General features: G+C 46.3%; 1 protein-coding gene across 19 annotated transcripts in view; it reads left to right on the top strand.

Moving 5' to 3' along the window:
- Positions 1-22379, top strand: part of TENM4 (teneurin transmembrane protein 4) — a 929900-nt gene that overhangs the window by 712501 nt on the left and 195020 nt on the right. For 16 of the 19 annotated variants that reach the window (XM_083170223.1, XM_083170225.1, XM_083170235.1 and 13 more), the window contains one exon: positions 2686-2898. The exons of the other annotated variants lie outside the window; for them this stretch is intronic. In XM_083170223.1, the coding sequence (XP_083026349.1) occupies positions 2686-2898 (213 nt within the window). The remainder of the gene's footprint in view (positions 1-2685; positions 2899-22379) is intronic. 19 annotated transcript variants of the gene reach the window in all.

The following is a 22379-nucleotide window of genomic DNA, read 5'->3' as shown; positions in this document are numbered from 1 at the left end:
GGCACAGTATGGCGCGTCTCAGGATTGTTGCTGGCTTAAAGCAGGAGATTCCTTAAGGGCCTCGATTTCATGGCTGGATCCTCACTCCTACTGGGAAGCTCGCAAACGCCCGTCTTCATTAAGCGTTGGTCTAGCAATTCAGTCAACGCCAAATTATTCCACCCTTCGTTAGTAGAGACTTTGTCCCGTCACAATGCCAGTGTGTGCTATTTCCCTTTTACATTCTGAGTGTTTTATTGCATACTTTTTAATGTGATCTTTATTCCCATTTCCTCCGTCTGTTATGTTGTTCCAGTGCAATGTGTGTCATGTTTAAAGTGATACAATGTTTCAGTTTGCATGTTTGGAACACACCCCCGGCAGCTGCCTGCCCTCTATTGCAGCGTTCTCTAGAGTATATATATATATATATATATATATATATATATATATATATATAAAAATTACTTATTATTAGTTTACTAATACCACTCAGGTGCATGAAAGGGAGGGGTAATACTGAGTAATACCCCTTTTACACTTAAGCAAAAACCCATGTCAGCGGCGGTGTAAATGGGTCAACCCGTGACCTGGGTTGAACACGGCTAGGACCTGGGTAGAGGGCAGTGTAAATGGGTACGCCGGGTTATCCGACCCGGCTCCCGTTTACATCAATGGGGGAAGCCCAACCTTCGGACCGCAGCATCCGCAGGTTGGACGGGTGGGCACACAAAGCCTCCGCTACTGTCTACTGTACTGTGCAGACAGCAGCGGAGGTACAGAGGAGGTGAATAGATGCCTGTGTGCGGCATCCATTCACCTTGCGGACGGGGGCTGGGGGGGTGCACAGGGCTGGGGGCAGCCCAGCAGCTTACCTTGGTGCTGGGCTTGCCCTCAGCGCGATGATCGGTGTTCCCGGCGGGGTGAACGGTGGTCCTGGTGCTTGGAGATTACATCATCTCCAAGCGCCGCCCCTGTGTACACTGCGGGTAGGCAATGCAGTGTAAACGGTGCAAAACCCGGATCCGACCTGGTTGGAATCCGTGTTCCAAATACCGGGTCGGATCCGGGATTTGGGTGTAAAAGGGGTATAAGGAAGAAATACATGGTTCCCTCCAGACCACTGAATGGTATTAGTAACCAGTCTAGAACACTACATGATAATAGAATTCAGAGATATTGGTTACATATATGTAGGATTTAAGCCCCAAGCCATCATCGAGGCTTCTCTCTATAATGGGGGTTCCTAGCACTTGGAGGCTTAAATCTTACATTTGCGCAAATAAATGTAACCAATATCTCTGAATTCTATTAGACATGTTAAAATATTTAACCCTATTCGCTTCAAAGAACTCCCCAAAAATTCAAAGTAACAATGCTGCATCCAGGTCCAGGTGGGAGCGTTTGTGTGTGTGTGGAGAGGGGGGGGGGGGGGGGGTGGCGGTAGGTCTCCTGTATGGCAGGCGGTATCCGGACTATTGTTAGACAGCACTTACATTGTCAGCCATTACATCGACACCATTAGTTCGACAGCTCAATAGGTCGACATGGTTTTAGGTCGACAGCTCATTAGGTCGACAGCTCATTAGGTCGACAGCTCATTAGGTCAACATGTTTTTAGGTCGACACTGCCATTAGGTCGACAGTGTCTATGTCAACAGTCAAAAGGTCGACATGGGTTTTTTCACTGTTTTTTGAGCCGACATGTGCCGACAGGCGGTATTTCATGCCCTACTATCCACTAGGGCGTGGTGGGAGAATAAAATAGTGTGCCGAGCGCAGCGAGGCACCGTGCCCGAAGCATTGCGAGCGGCTGCGGTACACTTCAAACTGTGTCCATGTCGACTGTGTCGACATTTCGGCCAAAAAACAGTGAAAAAACCCATGTCGACCTTTTGACTGTCGACATAGACACTGTCAACCTAATGGCAGTGTCGACCTAAAACATGTCGACCTAATGAGCTGTCGACCTAATGACATGTCGACCTAATGGTATGTCGACCTAAAACCATGTCGACCTATTGAGCTGTCGAACTAATGGTGTCGATGTAATGGCTGTCGATGTAAGTGCTGTCTAATATCCATCCCAGACCCTGGCAGGCAGGTGAGCAGGCTGTGGGGGTCTCTTCTATGGCAGAGATGGGGCAGGTGACCTGGGATGGGACAGTCTGGGGTCTCCTCCACGCTGAGATGGGGCAGGTGAGCAGGCTGGGGTGGGGGGTCTCCTCCATGCTGGGATCGGGCAGGTGAGCAGGCTGGGGGTCTCTTCTATGGCAGGGATGGGGCAGGTGAGCAGGCTGGGCAGAGATGGGGCAGGTGACCAGGGATGGGACAGTCTGGGGGTCTCCTACACGCTGGGATGGGGCAGGCTGGGATGGGGGGTCTCCTACACGCTGGGATGGGGCAGGTGATCAGGCTGGGAGTCTTCACTATGGCAGGGATGGGGCAGGCTGGGGGTCTCCTGCACGGAAGGGTTGGGGAAAGTGTGCAAGCCAGGTAGGTGAGCAGGCTGGGGGTCTCTTCCACGGCAGGGAGGTGAGCAGGCTGGGGGTCTCCTGCACGGCTGGGGTAGGTGAGCAGTCTGGGGGTCTCTTCTATGGCAGGGATGCGGCAGGCGGGTGAGCAGGCTGGGGGTCTCCTGCACGGCAGGGCTGGGGGTCTCCTACATGTGTACTGATCTGTCTGTGTGTTTGTGTGTATTCACAGGTCCTCCCTTGCATTGTTCATCTGCTTCATCAACCCCTATTGAACAATCCCCCTCCCCTCCCCCCACCCCAGGAGCCAATGGCTGCCAGAGGAGGCTGATAGGCAGCAGTGTGGTGGCCCAGACAGCCCAGCACTCCGAGGCTGGGGGGGATTCTCTCTACAATTCTCTCTTAGTTAAAAGTGGTTCTGCAAACCTGGGAGTCTCTGCTAATGGTGAGTGCTGTCATCTTCTGGGCTCTGCAGCTGCTGCTGGTGGTGGGCTTACAGCGCCTTGTCTGTGCATGCTGCATGTGTGTGTGTGCATGCTGCATGTATGTATGTATGTATGTATGTATGTGTGTGTGTGTGTGTAGTATGTATGTATGTGTGTGTGTGTGTGTGTGTGCGCATGCTGCATGTATGTAGTATGCATGCTGTGTGTGCGCTGCCAGTGGTCCTCTGTCTGTGTGTGTGCAGTGCATCCTTATTAACTCTACTGCTCTGTACTACACTCCTGCACTGTACATCACACGTGTACCTGGTGCTTATATAGTATATTACATGCTGTACTGTATATATTGTGTGTGCCTTGTGCTTATATAGTGTATACATTCTGCTCCCCTATATATATTACATGCAGTACTGTACATCACATGTGTACTTGGTGCTTATATAGTATATTACATGCTGTACTGTATATATTGTGTGTGTACCTGGTGCTTATATAGTGTATACATACTGATCCCCTATATATTACATGCTATATTGTGTGTACCTGGTGCTTATATAGTGTATACATACTGCTCCCCTATATATTACACCACTGCACTGTACATCACACGTGTACCTGGTGCTTACATAGTGTATACATACTGCTCCCCTATATATTACATGCTGTACTGTACATCACACGTGTACCTGGTGCTTATATAGTGTATACATACTGCTCCCCTATATATTACATGCTGTACTGTACATCACACGTGCACCTTGTGCTTACATAGTGTATACATACTGCTCCCCTATATATTACACCACTGCACTGTACATCACACGTGTGCCTGGTGCTTATATAGTATATTACATGCTGTACTGTGTATATTGTGTGTACCTGGTGCTTATATAGTGTATACATTCTGCTCCCCTATATATATTACATGCAGTACTGTACATCACACGTGTACTTGGTGCTTATATAGTATATTACATGCTGTACTGTATATATTGTGTGTGTACCTGGTGCTTATATAGTGTATACATACTGATCCCCTATATATTACATGCTGTACTGTATATATTGTGTGTGTACCTAGTGCTTATATAGTGTATACCTACTGATCCCCTATATATTACATGCTGTACTGTATATATTGTGTGTGTACCTGGTGCTTATATAGTGTATACCTACTGATCCCCTATATATTACATGCTGTACTGTATATATTGTGTGTGCCTGGTGCTTATATAGTGTATACATACTGCTCCCCTATATATTACATGCTGTACTGTACATCATACCTGTACCTGGTGCTTACATAGTGTATACATACTGCTCCCCTATATATTACATGCTGTACTGTACATCATACGTGTACCTGGTGCTTATATAATGTATACATACTGCTCCCCTATATATTACATGCTGTACTGTACATCACACGTGTGCCTGGTGCTTATATAATGTATACATACTGCTCCCCTATATATTACATGCTGTACTGTACATCACACGTGTACCTGGTGCTTATATAGTGTATACCTCCTGATCCCCTATATATAACACCACTGTACTGTACATCACACGTGTACCTGGTGCTTATATAGTATATTACATGCTGTACTGTATATATTGTGTGTCTGGTGCTTATAGTGTATACATACTGATCCCCTATATATTACATGCTGTACTGTATATATTGTGTGTGCCTGGTGCTTATATAGTGTATACATACTGCTCCCCTATATATTACATGCTGTACTGTACATCATACCTGTACCTGGTGCTTACATAGTGTATACATACTGCTCCCCTATATATTACATGCTGTACTGTACATCATACGTGTACCTGGTGCTTATATAATGTATACATACTGCTCCCCTATATATTACATGCTGTACTGTACATCACACGTGTGCCTGGTGCTTATATAATGTATACATACTGCTCCCCTATATATTACTTGCTGTACTGTACATCACACGTGTACCTGGTGCTTATATAGTGTATACCTCCTGATCCCCTATATATTACACCACTGTACTGTACATCACACGTGTACCTGGTGCTTATATAGTATATTACATGCTGTACTGTATATATTGTGTGTCTGGTGCTTATAGTGTATACATACTGATCCCCTATATATTACATGCTGTACTGTATATACCATGTGTGCCTGCTCCTTGTACACAGTGTGCAGAATTAACCCCTATATGCCTGGCTGCTTTACAAAGTAATGTTTTATAATGGAGCGTTTGTCCCCTTGCCTGCATTGTACATATCTGTAACTGCGGATGCCCAGTGACCTCCGCGTTGTGCTGTACAAAGGATGGAGAGTACTGTGTGATCAGTGTGTGGCTTCCTGTGCACACTCTGTGCTGAGCATTATACCTTTATGTATAGTATGTGCTGCTGGGATCCTTCCCAACACAGAAATGTCTACATGTGACACATTCTCCCTCTTGGACACGTTGTGTAGCCTGCTCTGCGGGAGCTTGCGGAGCAGAAAATGTCACTTCCATCCCAGTTTTACTCTCCTGCCTTTTTACCCCGGTTATTCTCACATTAGCCGAGCGCCGGCAGGAAAGTAATTGGCGTTTTGTCTGTCTGTGTAAATGTTAGCGCTGTTTAATACGATGAACTTATTAACATTTCAGCTTGTGATGGTATTTCTGCCGGATGAAGTGTTTACTGAGTCTGGGGGTCAGCTCCCTGCGCCTCCCTGATTAAATGAAGTCTCTGTAATTGAAAGGTTTTTTCATTCTAATAATTTTCCTTTCTGCAGAGAATTTTGCAAGTGACTTATCATGACCCCTCCTGATGTACCCCTCCGTCCGGGGTATCTCGGGGGCTTGGCGTGGGGTAAATGCCATATAATCGGTTGCTGCGAGATCATTTATTCTTATTTTCCAAACTTTTTACGCCCCAAACTGCGCTCTTTCCAGCTTTCAGCAGCCCAGCTCCCGGACAGAGCCCGTGTCACCTGAAGACATGGATGTAGGGGCAGCCTTTTAGGATTGTGATGTGAAGCCTTTCAGAGCACTGGGGATGAATAGAAGTGCATTGATGCCATTCACTAAACCCATTCAGCAGTTTCTATGGAATGCAACCTTTTAACCCCTTCCACCTCCCTGGAGGTGCTGGCAGATAGTCGGGAAGGCAGGAGGGGTGCTTGTGATGGGACGCAGGGTAGTCTTCCCAGGTTATCTGTCTGCAGAGCGCTCTGTTTGTTCAGGATATCACAGATAAGCTGCCTGTTCCTGTGTCAATAGTGTTCAATGAGCCCTGGCTGCACTTTGGCCAGTTTATGGACTCTTGGTCCCTGGGAAGTGGCCACATGTTCTCACACACTTGCTGCTTTATGGCCATATGTTGCTGCTTTGGTGACAAGTTGTTCTATTAAGTGGAAGGGTAGTTGATTGTGAAAAGAAGGTCACCTAGGGGGGTATGGAGGGCGTGCTGTTGTCTTCAGTCTATCTTCCAGTTATTACCCATAAATCCCAGCTTTTGCCTGCTGCATCCTTCATCGAGGGAAATCGGGTGGTTGTGATTGTGATGTCAGCCGTCGTCTTATGACGTGATTTCAAAAAAAGAAACATTGTCATGTTTATAAAGGTTTAAGGAGATGGGTGACCTAACATCTCTCTCTCCGCTGGATCAGGTTGCTACGAGAAAGTAGGTTTGCTGGGAGTTCAGTATGAATTCCCGACATTCAAAATAACGACGGTCAAAATGCTGACGTGGCTAAATGTCGCCATGGTCAAAATGCCAGCCTTTAAAGTGTTGACATGGTGCGGTTTATTTTGGTTGTTTGTCGACAAGGACGCTGTATACGTGTACCGTGTTCCCTCGCATTGCTTGCTGTGCTTGGCACACTATTGCCATCTAACGCTATGCCCACTTGGATCAACAAGAAAGAGAATTAAAAAGTCATGTCGGCTTTTTGGCATGTCAACATTTTAATTGACGGCATTGTAAACACTAGAGCATAATGAATGTCGGCATTTTGAATGTGTCTGTGTTTTGACTGTCTGCCAATGGTTGTGGGTTTCTTAAACGGCGGTATTTTGACTGTTGGTATATTGACTGCACCCCGGTTTGCTGGAGGCTGGCAGTGTACGCCATGTCTTCTAGTGGTTGGAGCATCTTGGTCCGCCCCCCTGAGTTTCAGGGTCACTGATTGGGTCTGCCACATTTTTTGGGGGGTAGCAGCACCTCTTAAGTATTTCCACCATTGATTGGGCTGTGACAGGTTTATAAGCGAGTATCTTTTTTTGGTACCCCAGATCTCAGGGTTCAAATACAGAGTACATGGAACCCCACTAACAGTGTTAATGCGGTGCTCCGGTTGTAATAAGTTCTGGGTGAAGACATGCAGATGACCGCAGTGTTCCGCTGTTTGCATTTCAAGTTCCTCTCTATGGGGGTTATTCAGACTTGTCGTTGTGCGAATTCACAGTCCTATCGATTATCGACCGACTGTGAATGCCTGTGGATTGTAGTGAGCATGCGCAATGACAAACAGCGACAAAAATCAGCTATGAATCTAACCGTAAATCCCCTGGTAGTTTGACTGACAGGTGGGCGGTAACCCGATGTTTTCTGGGAGTGTCAGAAAAGACGAAGGCGTTTTCAGGACGGGTCTGTGACGACCGCTTCGGTCACGATCAGCCTGTCTCAGTCCCAGAGTTGTGGAATGGTCAGAGTTATACTCACACTTGCACTGACTGGGGAACTCATTCAGTGGTGAGTGCCTTTCGGATCGATTTTAGATCAGTCATTCTCAGACCTGCACAGGGCGGGATCTCACTCTCTCTGGGAGGCAGCCGTCCGATCGCAGGGCTCATCAAATTCGCCTAATAGCGTTCCGTTCTGAATTAGGCCTAATAGCGTTCCGTTCTGAATTAGGCCTAATAGCGTTCCGTTCTGAATTAGGCCTAATAGCGTTCCGTTCTGAATTAGGCCTAATAGCGGTCCGTTCTGAATTAGGCCTAATAGCGGTCCGTTCTGAATTAGGCCTAATAGCGGTCCGTTCTGAATTAGGCCTAATAGTGGTCCGTTCTGAATTAGGCCTAATAGCGGTCCGTTCTGAATTAGGCCTAATAGCGGTCCGTTCTGAATCAGGCCTAATAGCGGTCCGTTCTGAATCAGGCCTAATAGCGGTCCGTTCTGAATTAGGCCTAATAGCGGTCCGTTCTGAATTAGGCCTAATAGCGGTCCGTTCTGAATTAGGCCTAATAGCGGTCCGTTCTGAATTAGGCCTAATAGTGGTCCGTTCTGAATTAGGCCTAATAGTGGTCCGTTCTGAATTAGGCCTAATAGCGGTCCGTTCTGAATTAGGCCTAATAGCGGTCCATTCTGAATTAGGCCTAATAGTGGTCCGTTCTGAATTAGGCCTAATAGCGGTTCGTTCTGAATTAGGCCCTATATCTGCACCGCACGCTGTAATGACATTAGATAAAGCAGAAGGTCATAGCTATTATTTTACCTGGTGCGTCCCTGTTCTGACCCCATTTAGAAGATGTGTGTGTTCCGCCTCTGTGGGTTACTGTCCGCTCCCATAACGTGACCTGGTGATTACCGCATTGCCTGACAGATTGCTATTTATTACACAAAGTCTGCGATTGGGCGTATTGGGAATATTCCACGTCGCAGCAATAACCAATTATTTTTCTCCCTTATTTATCAAAGAACTGTTGCTAGGGTAACGTCTCCAATTAAGGGGCGATTCAGGCCTGATTGCTCCGGTCCGAATTCGCCCGGGGGTTCGCTCACTGATGGGAGGGCAGGGAGAGGACGAAACGCTGGGCGCGCCCATAAACGCGCTAGGCGTATCCCTGCGAACGCAGGCATGCCCGTGCATACTCTGTGCGGGCGGCTGACATCGTATGACGTCTTTGCCCGCCCCCAATTCGGCGTAAAGCGACCAAGTGAAAAACGTACTTTTCAGAGCGAAGGCTGGAATACTCATTCGATGTTGTGCGAACATCGAATGATTTTTCCACCATGCGGCCGCTTGTTAGTATGGGGATTAACTCGGGGGGAAGAGGGGGAAGGTGGTTAGTGTACCAGCTAATGTATGCTGCCCAACGAGCAGGTCTGAATTGGGTTGCATTGAGTTGTGGCATTTCCCAAATAGCGCTGCTGGAGAGGGATCACAAGATCCCTCCTCCTTCTTTAATGCCAAGATAGCATCCCAGTTAAAATTAACCGGGATTGTATTCTTCCCTGTTATGTGACCCGCATGAAGGGCCTGATCTGTGATAAAGATCGTTCTGTGCCAACTGGCTGCATTGCCGCGACTGATTGCAATATTGCCATGTATTTACTATTTATATCGCCCCGTTTCTGGAGAAATCTATTGTAGTGTTTTGATTTTTTTGAAGGAAGGGGGGGGGGGGGTAGCATCCTATGCACTTTAAAAGTAAGTGATGCAATCAATGCAGGTAAGCTGATATACTTGAAAGGTCGGACAGATTTAAATACCCCAAACTCTATATCTTACTGATTAGTTAAAAGGTTATAGTACGGTGGTCTCCTTCGGCATTGTATTATTGATGGCCTCAGAAGCTAGTAAAACCCATAGGCCCTAATACGTGGGGTTATTTACACTCGCTGCATAGTGCTTGTGGTTTCAGACACTTTGCATCCACCCCCCCAGGGGCTTCATTTGTGTTAAAAAATCTGCAGGTTGGTAATAAATGTGTCCCGCACAGAGACAGGCTGTCTGGGGTCTGCCTCGTCGGATGGTTTCAGTAGCCCAATAATACAAAGAGTAGGTAATCTATAACCTCGGTGAGACTACGGCATCACTCACATCTGACCTTTGAGAGTGAGTGAGTGTCGGGAGAATTAGCATAATCCTGGTCTTTATCCGCCAAAGACACTACACTGATTTACACCTAACCCTCTTTAAATGGATTATCTGCTTTCCCCCCCATGGGACCGATCCAAAAGGGATTGGGTATTTATGATGTGTTTAAAGTTCTCCAGCTGCTGGGGTCTACCCGTGTGGCATGCTGGAACTTGCAGTTCCACAACAGCTGCACATTCCCAGGTTGCTAGTCACAAAATAACGTCATAATGTAAGTCGCCCATGGAAGAGAGAAGCTTTCAGCCGGCTAATAGGAGGCAAAGGGAATAGTCAGTAAATGAGGATCGGAGAGATTTCCTGACGTGTGTCTTATTCGGCTGCCCAACATGATACCAAGATGTCGACATGGCAGTTGTCATCGCATGCAAAGGTTGACACGAGGGGTGAAATTTAATAGGATGAGAGATTCAGAAAGTGAGAGATTTGGTGAGAAATCTCCAGTGTTTTTAAAGCGGCAATCATTTACACTGCAAAACCAGTTTGATTGCCGCTTTAAAAAAAAAAAAGGCTACTCTCGGCATGCGAGTGTTGGCATGCAATCACATTGAACTTATTCAGACCTCTTTGCAAATCTGTGTATGTCGACAAATCCCTCCTCCCCCCCCCCGCCACACATTTCCCAAGCATGAGCCCGCATGGATGATAAATTATTTGATGGTCGCTTACCATCAATGGCCTAAAAGGGGGTGGGTGCTGATGACATGGGATGCCAATCGCCAGTCCCCAGTAGGCATCGCCACACCTGCCCAAAGTGTTTGACTTTGTCGACTTTGTCTATGTTGATCATTTGGTTATAAGCCATAACCCCAAAATGCACTGTACCGCTATAGGCTTCGAGACCCATCTGACTTCATGTGAATGTGAATATATATTGGATATGTTCAGCTGTTGGAGATGTCGCCTGTTTTAATCTGTTTGAGCGAGATGTACTAAGCCTTGGAGAGTAATAAACCGCCAGCCAATCAGCTCCTGCCTGTCATTTTTCAAACCCAGCCTCCGTCATGGTATTTCAGAGCTGATTGGCTGGTCATTTATCACTCTCCATTTTATGACTTTTCAAGCTTAGTACATCTGGCCCTTTGCCTGTCTGCAGTTTGGGAACTTTTTAAATTGTGTCCAAGGAATTTTCTGTCCCTCGTTTCCCAGTCTTTGCTAAACCTTGGATATTATGGGTGATTCAGGTTGGTTTGCAAAGCACATTTGGTTTGCTAATGGACAAAAACCATGCGCACTGCAGGTGGGGCAGATGTAACATGTGCAGAGAGAGAGTTATGCTTAAAGTACTGCAGCTCTTTCTGATCAGGAGACGCGCAGTTGTGATACATTAGTTAGTGTTATTTCATATGACATTTGTTTATTATTGTTTACTTTTGTTGCTATGGCTACGGCATGATGGTGGTCATGTACTGTGCCGCAATCGCGTCAGGTGACCCTTATGCGGTTACTCTACTACGGACGGTGGTTGACGCGATTGTGGCTGACACGATTGCGTCATGCGTTTCTGACGCCGTTGCATCACTGGTGGGTGCCAGCTTGTGGGACCTGCCCTGGACTTGAATTCTTGCGTCTTTTTCGACAGCACAAGATACAAACCAACATTTAAACACCACTCCCCCCCAGTTAGCAGGTGATTGGCTGGCCGTTTATCTCTCCTTATCACACTTGTATTTATCTCTTGTTAAGGCTTAATACATCTGCCCCATTAATTTTTAGGCAATGCTGATCCCTTTTTTTTTTTTCAATAAAAATCCATCTTAGTTAATACTGGACCTCTAGAGCTTAAACACACATTTACTAACATGAGTTTTTAGATTAATAATGTTAGTAAATCGGTTAATTTCAACATTTTTTTTTAACCAAAATGAACCTATATCCTGCTTGTAAATCACTGTCCGCAGGGCACTCAGAATTTTCCCCAAGTGCATCCTGGGTATAAAGGCTTCCTGATGACAGATGTGTCCAGTCCCGCAGACAGTATATATGGAGATGTTCCAGGCTCGTAGGTGCCCTGACAGCTTCCAGGTAGCCCTGCGTGGGATGCACCAGCCCCCCCCCCCCCAACCGATCACACAGTAGCTGCTGCAGGCTGAATGACCTGTGGAGCAACTATGAAAAATGACATTCTGGCATCCGCTGTCTAGGAGTATGTGTGGTATCTACCATTGTAACGCAACACCGCCTGCCCAGATAAGCCGCATGTCAGCTGCGCAGCCCAGTTTCTTCACTTGTTAGATCTGAAGAGTAAGCCTGATTTATCCTGAATAACCAACTTTTTCCCATAACCTCTTGTTACTAAAGTGGCACCGCAGGATTAAATCCAAATGTATTCCCACTGAAGCTGAACACCACCCCCCTGCCTTCATGTATACAGGTGTAGGCCTACTTAATGGTTCTTTTACTACTGATTCCTCAAGAATCCAGCTTTGAACTGAGGCCTCAGCGCTGCCTAAAATTTTCATCACGAGCTGAAAAATATTGAACACAGTTTGTTGTTATGAATATCATTGCTGAGGTTAGTGAAATCAGATTATGGAGGGCCCTGCTCACAAGAGCTTGCAATCTAGTTGTCACAACCATAGTTAATACACCTTCTTTTCAATCACATATCCCCTGTGAGACGGCTGCTAAGCAGTAAGGAGGCGCGCCACTTTCGAGAGCTCTTTCAGCCAATCAGAGGCCGCCGATTAATTTGAATGGGTGTTTTTAAATCTCCTACCCGCCTGCCGGGATTGGACACAATATCTGTCCGTGTGTGGGAACCTTAAGGTTCCTGGGAAATGTCACGACACAGCCCGGAGAAGTCCACTTGACTTCATACATTCAGAAATCATCGATGGTTTATGGCCAATGTTGAATAGTTTTAACATCGATGGGGAGAACCAGATGGTTTCCCACCATCGATTTAAAGCTTCAACAAATTGGTTTGTTTTGCCTTTTTCCCCAAGGGTCCGGGACACACGTGAAGCCCCACCCCCATATTTTAATTGGCCCACTGCCCAATCAACCAAAGAAAATGTATGACCATCGATATGTAAAAACATCTATGGTCATCCATTGCATAGTCATACACTATCGATGGCCAGTTGCACTTCTGCGATCGATGGCAGCCATCAATGACAAAGGCAACGATGGCCATCCCTAGGCCAGTGCAAGGTTTCTGCATCAGCTGACTTAAAAGCAGAAGGAAGCTCAGGTGATTTGGGGACGCACCATTCTGACCAGGTTTGATGGAGGTCACCGACTCTGTCAGGGAGATATTAGTGGTGATGAATCCTGGGTCTAGTTTTGTCTCTGAGACCAGTGATTTATTCATGTTCCCACACACAACATTCATACATACCGTATTTCATTCATAAGGATTTTTAAAAAACATGACCGTCGTTTCCCAAGCAGGTAGGGGTATAACTTTTTTTTAAAATAATAGGCGCAATATGTTCTAGTAATGCAAAAGCTTTAATGTGGAAGAGGGAGTTTTTTTAAATACCGATCCCGCTTTGGCATGTAACTCTCATCCGACACGTTGTACAGTGCTGCAGATTACGGTGTTCTCCATACATACTAGTTCATTATCATGGCAAAACACAACTTATAGGTGTAAACCTTGTAGCTCCATTAATCTGTTCCAGATGGAGGTATCTATAAAGTTAGGAAAATTTGATATTTTTTTTTTCTGACAGGTTACGATGATTTATTCCCCCATGTGCCTCCCTATTTCTTTTAAGAAAGATTTATGTCTACAAGTTTGTGACAGTTCCCTGATTACCTGCAGGCGGTGAGTGAGGGGGAGCCTGGATCTCTGAGTGGGCTGCCTGCTTGCTATCAGTTGCTTTGTTCTGGAGAGTGATCATGTAAGCAGCCTCAGTGCCATGCTCCTCTCCTCTCCGCAGTGTAAATGGTACCCGTTATACCTTTCCTTTATAATTGGGAGATCTCAGGGTGAAGCCCCAGCATGCTCAGCGGCTGGGACCAGACTGCAACCCCTCTTATACCTTTATTATGCAAAGTTTAAACAATCTAGGAACGCCAGCTGTTGTGCCGTTAGGGGGAGATGGATCAAATCATGGAAAGAGAAAATGTTGAAAGCGATGTAGTGTCATATGAATCAAGGTGTAGAGAGAGGTAAAGTCAGCTAACTGTCTGTTTACGTGTTTTTATTTGAAAAACAACAGGATCTCTCTGGTTTATCTCTCACCACTTTGATACATATGCCCCTAAGTGGCAACCAATCGGCTTATGATGATCACTTTTCCAGTTTTGTGTTTTGAAACTGATTGGGTGATACTTTCTCTCGCCAAGCTTTGTTCAATCCGCCCCCTTAGTCTGTCAGGGCATCCTGGAACCAGTAGTTCCACCAGTGTCAGAGGGTGACACTTAAACCTTCTTCTAAGAAAACTCCACGTTAACATTGGTATCCTTATTGCCTGCACTATACAGTGTATGCCAGTGTATGTATTATACAGTGTATGCCAGTATATGTATTGTACAGTATATGCCAGTCTATGTATTGTACGGTATATGCCGGTGTATGCATTACTAGTTAAAGCCCCTTGAAATGACGGCTTCTGCAACATACTTTCCCTTTGAGCTGTAAAAGTTTTTACTTACATTTTGAGCTGTGACAGTTTTTAGCCCACAAATTCTCCACCCCACCACCAGTCCCTATCTGCTCCTACCTCCAATCTCTGTCTTCACAGCTCTCTCTCCATATCAGCAAGTTTGAAACAGATCAGTGCCCCTGCAAACATTGCTTTCACTTTCTGTTTATTTTTTTACAGTTTCTTATATAGCGCAGCATATTCTTTTGTGCTTTACAATTGGAAACAACAGTGATTAAACATACTGGGTAGATACAAACTGACATAGAGGTAGGAGGGCCCTGCTCGCAAGCTGACAATCTATAAGGATAATAGGGGGGATACATAAGGATAGGATTCCATAGCACGGCAGTCCCATCAGATTACTAGACGTCCTGATGGGATGCAGTTAGATATAAATGCTTCTGGAGGTTATGTGGGGGTCTGGAATATGATAGGCTGAATGTAGAGGTGAGTTTTCAGGGAACACTTGAAAGTTTGGAGGCTAGAGGAGAGTCTTAGTGTGCGTGGAAGGGCATTCCATAGGGTGGGTGCTGCCCAACAAAAATCCTGCAGGTGTAAGTGGGAGCGAGTAATGAGTGTGGATGAGAGACGCAGATCTTGTGCAGAGCGGAGAGGTCGGGTGGGGATATATTTTGAGATAAGTGAAGAGATATAAGTCGGTGTAGTCAGAGTAATGGCTTTGTATGTAAGTAGAAGTATTAATGCGGTAATATACAGGCAACCAATGGAGGGACTGACAGAGCGGATCAGCAGGCGTTGAACGTCTAGCCAGGAAGATCAGTCTTGCAGCTGTGTTCATGATGGATTGTAGCGGTGAGAGTCTGTTCTTAGGAAGACCGGTAAGGAGGCCATTGCAATAATAAGATGTCTGTTATGACATATTTCAGCACACAAAGGAGTAATTTGGGCCGTCGACTGGCCTCTAGTGGTCAGTGGTGGTACTTCACTTCATAGAGGTTAGGAGTAGTTAGCCTTTTACATATAAAGATACGGTATGTGCACGATACAATACATGTATTATATGGTATATGCAAGTAGTGCAAGCTTACATTTACCTACAATGTGTAATCCACTCGCATCTCTTATTGCCATATCCGCAGCCTTATTACCCCCTATGTAGTATTTCCAGAATTATTCCAGAGTGCAGCCAAACACTGGTTCTGTTCTTCACAACATATAATGGCCACTAGGAGGCAGGATTTATGTACTTACAGTATAAGAATAACGCAGTTCTGTGGTGTATCTACACTTTGATGACTTCCATTCTTCTCACTTTCTATACCAGTAATGCCTAGTGCAGTCCCCCATATGCTGCGGGTGCCGGACGGGGTCCCGACAGTCATTTACCCGACGTCGGAGAAATAACTAAAAACAACAGGATTTGATTGGCTGAACTAGAATATACCGCTTTATTTCCCAGCACTGTGGACAAGACCAAGTTTCAGTAGCTTGAAGTCGGCTTGTGCAGGTTACACGCTTATACTAGTGAACAAAACGTACAAAATGTTTATTGTACAGATCTGCATCTACATATGTGTCCTCATACAGCATTTATCTCTGCGCGCCAAACCCCCGCTCTTCTAGCACCGGGTCCAGTGAGACTCTGCTAGCGTTGGGCGTCATGCTGAGAATGTATCTCCGTCGCAAGGTGATACAACTACTACGCACGACATTAGCAGCACTGCAGGGAATCTGGTGGCTCACTCTCGCGCTGCATGGTGCATTGTGGCCAGATGTATAAGGACGCGTCTGTAGTGTAATATAGGAAGATGTTATTTAGACATGTGTCATGTCTGTTTGATGCGGGATCGTGCAATCTTCTAAATTCTTGTGTAGCGTGTATGGCGCTTAAAGCTGGATACACACTGAGCGATTCCCGGAACTGCTGATATTGACAACTATATTGGCGGTGCTGTGGGAGAATCACATAGCGCATACACTACTGCCCCATATCTTAAATGATATCGCCCAGTGGCGTCACTGGGACCCATGCTCCATACATGCAGCCGCTGATATTGTCAGATCGAGATGCAGATGACGGGGAGGGTCGTTAATGATGGGCAGGAGCGCACATCATTGGCGATATTGAGCATACACGCTGAGCGATGTTCAAGATATGGTGGTAACAATATATTGACCGGTGTGCACCCAGACTCTTTCGCGGCCGCATCGGGAGGCAGGGAGGCAGAGACCAGTGTGACGGGTGGAGAGAGCATGTGGTTTTCTGCTTGCATCAAAATCCAGCAGTGCTTTGTTTTAAAGTAACTGCAGGCTTAAATGACCCCCCCCCCACACACACACACACACACACACACACACACACCCCGGACCTCGCGCTAGGCCCGCTCCAGTTTGGGGAACGACTGGAACAGATTAAAAGCATTGAAAATGGTTAAACTCAGTTGGCAGCAGGAAAGCTTCCAGTATCTGGGGTGTAAAATTACCAGTTGTGTGAAATGTGTCCCAGGCACCGAGTCCTCGTCCTCACACCTAAGGCGTAATCGGGATTTACAAACGTGTAATGCCGTGGAGGCTGCAACTGCTGATATCGGATATCGGCCTCCCGTAACACTGATACCGACAGAGGAGCGTGCGTGTGTGGGGATGGCCATCGACTACACACACATTGATTTTGAATCATCAATGGTTTATGGCCAATGTAGAATAGTTTTGCCATCGATGGGGAAGAGCCAGGTGGTTCCCACCATCGATGTCAAGCTTAAACGAATAGTTTAGTTTTTCTATTTCCCCCAAGGGGCCGGGACAGGGAGCATAGCTCCACCCCTGTGTTTTGATTGTCAACCATCGATGGCAAAGGCCACGATGGTCATCTCTGTGTGTGTGTGTGTGTGTGTGTGTGTGTGTGTGTGTACACCATCAGTGTATATCACAGTTGTGTATTCATTTGTATATAGGGACGGAGCTTTGAGATCCCTTGTTTTAAAATATAACAGATGAAACATAAACTGCATAAGCGGATATCCAGATTATACGTCAACATTTTCTACATTGACAGTAGGTCGACAGACACAAGAGGTCAACATTCCCTAGGTTGACATTAACAAAAAGTAAACAAATGCAATAGATTGACGTGTTGGCAGTCGACACATGGAAAGGTTGATGTGAGTTTTTCACTATTTTTTATGCCTTACGATCCACGTGAACTACGATTTTGGGGCAATAATGTGCCTGTAGCATTAGCTACACTAAATGGGGGGTCCATGTCGACAGATGTTGACATGGGAAAAAAAAACATTAAAAGCTCATATGGACATAATGCTTGTTTCAACCTTTTGTCAATGTCGACGTTGGGTATGTCGACCATTTCAAGGCGTCAACCATTAGTGGTAGGTCTAGTGACTGTCGACGTAGACATTGTCTACCCAGTGAACACATGTTGTACTTTGCCTGTAGGCCTATATACAATGCTAATCTTTATACTGTCAGATACCTTTTGTAGACCCCCCTCACTGATCTGCTTTAGATCAGCCTTAACCCCAGCCAGCTATATCTGATACCCAATATCAACGGTCTAATGATGATATCGCTGCCACAATGAAGGGGTCTGTTCTGTTCCAGAGGAGCTGGGCTTAGACAAAGGACTAATTCTGCCAGGTGCTGAGTATACTGACAATGAGATTACGCTTGGTTATGTACTACTGTATTTAGATACACGCTGGGACAGAGTGTATCTGACCAATGTTTTGATACCTGTTATATGAGACCCTTTCAACCCTTTGGGTGCCAACATCTCTGTCAGTTTTGAAAAATAGCTGCTAAAAATGCCGGCGTTGCTCACATTTGTTATATGAATTCAAATAAAAAAAAAAAAAGTTGTGTATATAAAAAAAAAAAGATGGTTTGTTCATTTGCGGGTGGATAGGTGATAGCAATCCATTCGCAATTCACTCGTAGATGTGCATGGGGCGGGGTTTCTTTCCGTCTGGGCGGCGGCTATCTGCTCGCAGTTATCTGCAATTTTGCACAATAGCGGTCAGGTCTGAGCCCGGCTCCTGCAAATAACTGAATAACAAACAAATATTAAAACCTGCACAGAGGCCTCTTGGGATTGTGTGATATTTAAATGCCTCCTCGTTGTCACAGAATACGCTGTATGATGGGAAAAGCTGGGAAATGTCAATCTGATTAATGCAGTCAGCTGTGACTATTTCCCAATGGATCTCACTTTGTATTTTAGCCCTAATCTTAACCTTAAATGCTCTTGCCTGCTGCCTAACCCTAATCAACCCCCCCTCCCCTTCGTTCAGTGTGTTTGCACCTTAACCCTAACTTGCCCCCACCCCCACAGTCTAACCCTAACCTTCCGCCTAGTGCCTAACCCTAACAATAATCATAACACTATCCTTAGTACTTAACGTCAGGATCCTGACTGGCCAGATGCCGCTGTCTGCAATCTGACTGGTGGGATGTCAACCGCCGGGACATCCCGTGTCTTTATGGTGGCCAAAAGCACTGCATCCCATTACAACACATGGCTTTAAAGTCGGTTAATGCTGCTATCCCCCCCGTCCCTGGTGTACTGAGTGTGCAAGGCCTGACATCTTAGCACACCTTTTACATTCCACCATCGGACACTTGCAGCATCGGTCTCTCTTCCGGCCGGTGCCGAATTTCTGCCTGGGCATGGCCTACAGTGTGAGTGATGAAGCGTCTGTGAGCACAATCTCCGATGTGTCCGTGACACTCCCATAGCACACCCACTACCCAATACATTTCCGATACAGAGTGACTGACTCGCAGGTATGTTTAAGGAATTTCCTTGCACGCAAAGTCATTTTTTTAATGTGTGTGACTGAATCCAACGCTTGGCTCCCACACACTAGAACGATTTTTTGGCTGATTGTCTGATTTTCCGACCGATCTTCCGATATATCGGCTGATTTTTACTGATAATCGGCAATAATCGACCGATTATCGATAAAATCGGCCGATATATCGGACGATCGGTCGGCAATCGGACAAAAAATTGTTCTAGTGTGTGGGGGCCTTAAATTGATTAGGGTTATACCGAAGACTACGAAAAGTTTACTCATCGTCGAAGTGTACAGATAGAGGGCCAGATTCTCTAAGCTTCAAAAGCGATAAAATGGAGAGTGATAAACAGCCAGCCAATCAGCTCCTACCTGCCATGTCACAGACTGTGTTTGAAAAGTGTCCTGCAGGAGCTGATTGGTTGGTTGTTTATCACTCTCCATTTGATCACTTTTGAAGCTTAGTGCATCTGGCCCAGAGGCCGGCACTGCGTGCGATTGGTTCCCTACCACAAAGCTCTCTGTGGTCGGCTGTTTTCCTCACAGATATTTCCAGTAGCCAGTACCCAAATACCGTCGTGTGTTTGCACCCCTGCAAAGGCAGAAAAAGCATCTGGTAAAGATTTCCTTCAGCCCGGGACGGCCTCGGGGCCTGTTCCCGGCAGATTAGGGAAGGCCGAGTCCAGAGAAGGGTCCCTTTCTAAAGATCACTTTAAATGGCTGGCTGTGCAGGAAAGCTAATCCCTACCAAGCACACCTGTGCAGGAGAAACCTCAGGGATTAGTGATGTGCGTCCATCTGCTCCAGGGCCTCGGCTGACCGCGTGCTCCTCGCCAGGTCAGCTCATGTTCCACGCTTACTTTATCAGGCGGCTACAAGTTGTGTATTCCCCCCCCCCCCCCCTCAGTAAGTTATGATAGGGAACAATGGAGGTTTGTTCCCAAGTGAAGTACGCATCGCTGAAGGAATTTTAATGGAGAGAAGGTGACTTTACAGACAGACCGAACGGGATTAAAAACAAAGAGACGTTCGTGACATGTAAGCGGCGCGTTCTACGCATTAATAAGTCGGCAGACACGCCGCGGCACGGCAGATACTCGGCCTCTTATCTGCTTAATGCGAGCAGACTCCCGTTTAGAAGTGCCCATTGTCTCCGGCACTTTGCAGAGCTCTGGTAAATCCCTTAGTGACAGCGGGATGAAGTGGGTAGGAAACATTCGCTGGAAATATTAGGGGGTCCACTTATCCGTCGGCGAGGTGCCTGAACAGGCCTCTATGGGGGCGGCGATGGGAGTCGGCTTTTCTAGCGGTGTAAAGTCAGTCAGAGGAAGATGTATTAAGCCTGGGGGAGTGATAAAGTGGCCGGTGATAATGCAGCACCTAACTGTCATTTTTTAATCACCCTTGTAATTTCGGAGCTGATTGGCTGCTGCATTATCACCTTCCACTTTGGGCCTGATTGAGACATGATTGCCAGGCTGCACCATTTTTCTTTTTGTCCTGAAAACGTTCCGTATACACCTGCGTTGTCCACGACCACTCCACACAAAGTGCTGCGCCGCCGCCGTCCATGCGATGGAATCCTTCCGGGACGTATCGCACTTTGAAAGGTCGCACGTGCTGCGCATGCACAGAAGACCGAATATCACCCTTTCGTGCCACAGTTTTGCCTTTAGGGAATGTTAAAACTATGGCAAGGCATGCTGGGATGTGTAGTTTCACAAGAGCTAGGGGGCCGCAGTTTGGCAATGACTGCTTTAAGCACTTTGATTCCTCCCTCACTGCTACCATTGTGTGCTGCATTTTGCTGATTGCTGCCTCTATCTGATACACAGTGCCATCTACAGCCGGGTGCTTGGGTCACCGCATCCCTGCATCTCAAGTGCCCGCATACGGCTGATCATTGGCTCTCAGTCAGCAGGTTATTTAAGATGTACGAGGGAGCAAAGACAGACAATTATTCCTGCCGCGTCTCCCACTGCACCTGACCAGCGCTCTCTCCTCACTTTATTGGTTTAATAATGAAAAAGCCTACACGTGCCCCTATTGATCCCCACGCTGCGGCTGCACTAGGCTGTCCCGGCAGTGATGATCACTGTGTTTGTCAGTCTCGTCTTCTGATAAATCACCTATCCGATCTCGCCACGGTGCCCCAGGATCCAATGTGTGTCCTTCTGGCTGGAAATGACTGATTGCAGTTTAGTGATAGGAGATACCGTCCAGAGACACAGGAGCAGATGTATTACGCCTGGTGAAGTGATAACGCAGCGGCCAGTTGTCCACTAACTGTCATTTTTAAAACTGAGGGGCAGATTTATTAAGCTTGGTGAAGTGATAAAGTGTCTGGTTTTTATCACCGGCCAATCAGCTCCTAACTGTGAAGTAACAGGCTTGGTTTGAAAACTGACAGGTAGGAGCTGATTGGCCGGCGATAAAAAACACTTTATCACTTCACCGAGCTTAATAAATCTACCCCTCAGACTGTAACATGGCAGTTAGGAGCTGCTTGGCTGCTGCGTTATCACGCCTTCCACTTTATCACTTCGCTCTGCCCCTTGATTTTTACACCCCCCCCCCCCCCCCCCTTGTTAATCCGAATGATATAGTGAAATCCGTTGAACATATTGGGCTATATATATATATATATATATATATATATATATATATATATATATATATATATATATATATATATATATATATATATATATATATATGATTTGCCTGGAGAGTTATACAGGGACATGATGACACCAACTACAACTCCAAGCTCTGCCCATCTGACTGAGTTAATGCACATTGCATCATGTCACTGAATAGCAGTATCTGCAATATGATGACACACGTTACATTGTCACACAGGCAGAGATTCTTGGCATGCTTGTCTGCAGCAGTAACCCGTCCCGCAGTCTGCTCTCACCTGCGCTGCTGAAGCTGCCATAGGTAAGACTTGGACTCCGTGTGTGTGCTGCACCTTCATCCGTCCTGCACTAACCCAGCTGTCTGCTTCCCTGTGCCTGAGAGGATCTACCTGCTGGGCTCACTTCATAGCCAGCAGGGCATGCTAGGACTTGTAGTTCTACGCCAGACTCGTTGGTTGGCCGTGCTGGGTTAGTAGCCTGTGTTTATGTATGCAAGATTCATTTTTCACATTTGTCATTTGATGGAGGTAGTCACCAGCCACCGCCTATTGCTGGGGTGATGCTGCATGTTCCTGCAGACTGCCGCTGTATATACTACAAAAGGGA

The sequence above is a fragment of the Crinia signifera genome, chromosome 2 (assembly GCF_055691185.1).
Source record: "Crinia signifera chromosome 2, ASM5569118v1, whole genome shotgun sequence".
In the NCBI taxonomy this organism is placed as follows: domain Eukaryota; kingdom Metazoa; phylum Chordata; class Amphibia; order Anura; family Myobatrachidae; genus Crinia; species Crinia signifera.
The sequence above is the reverse complement of the archived record's forward strand: the minus strand, read 5'-3'. Positions and strand labels throughout refer to the sequence as shown.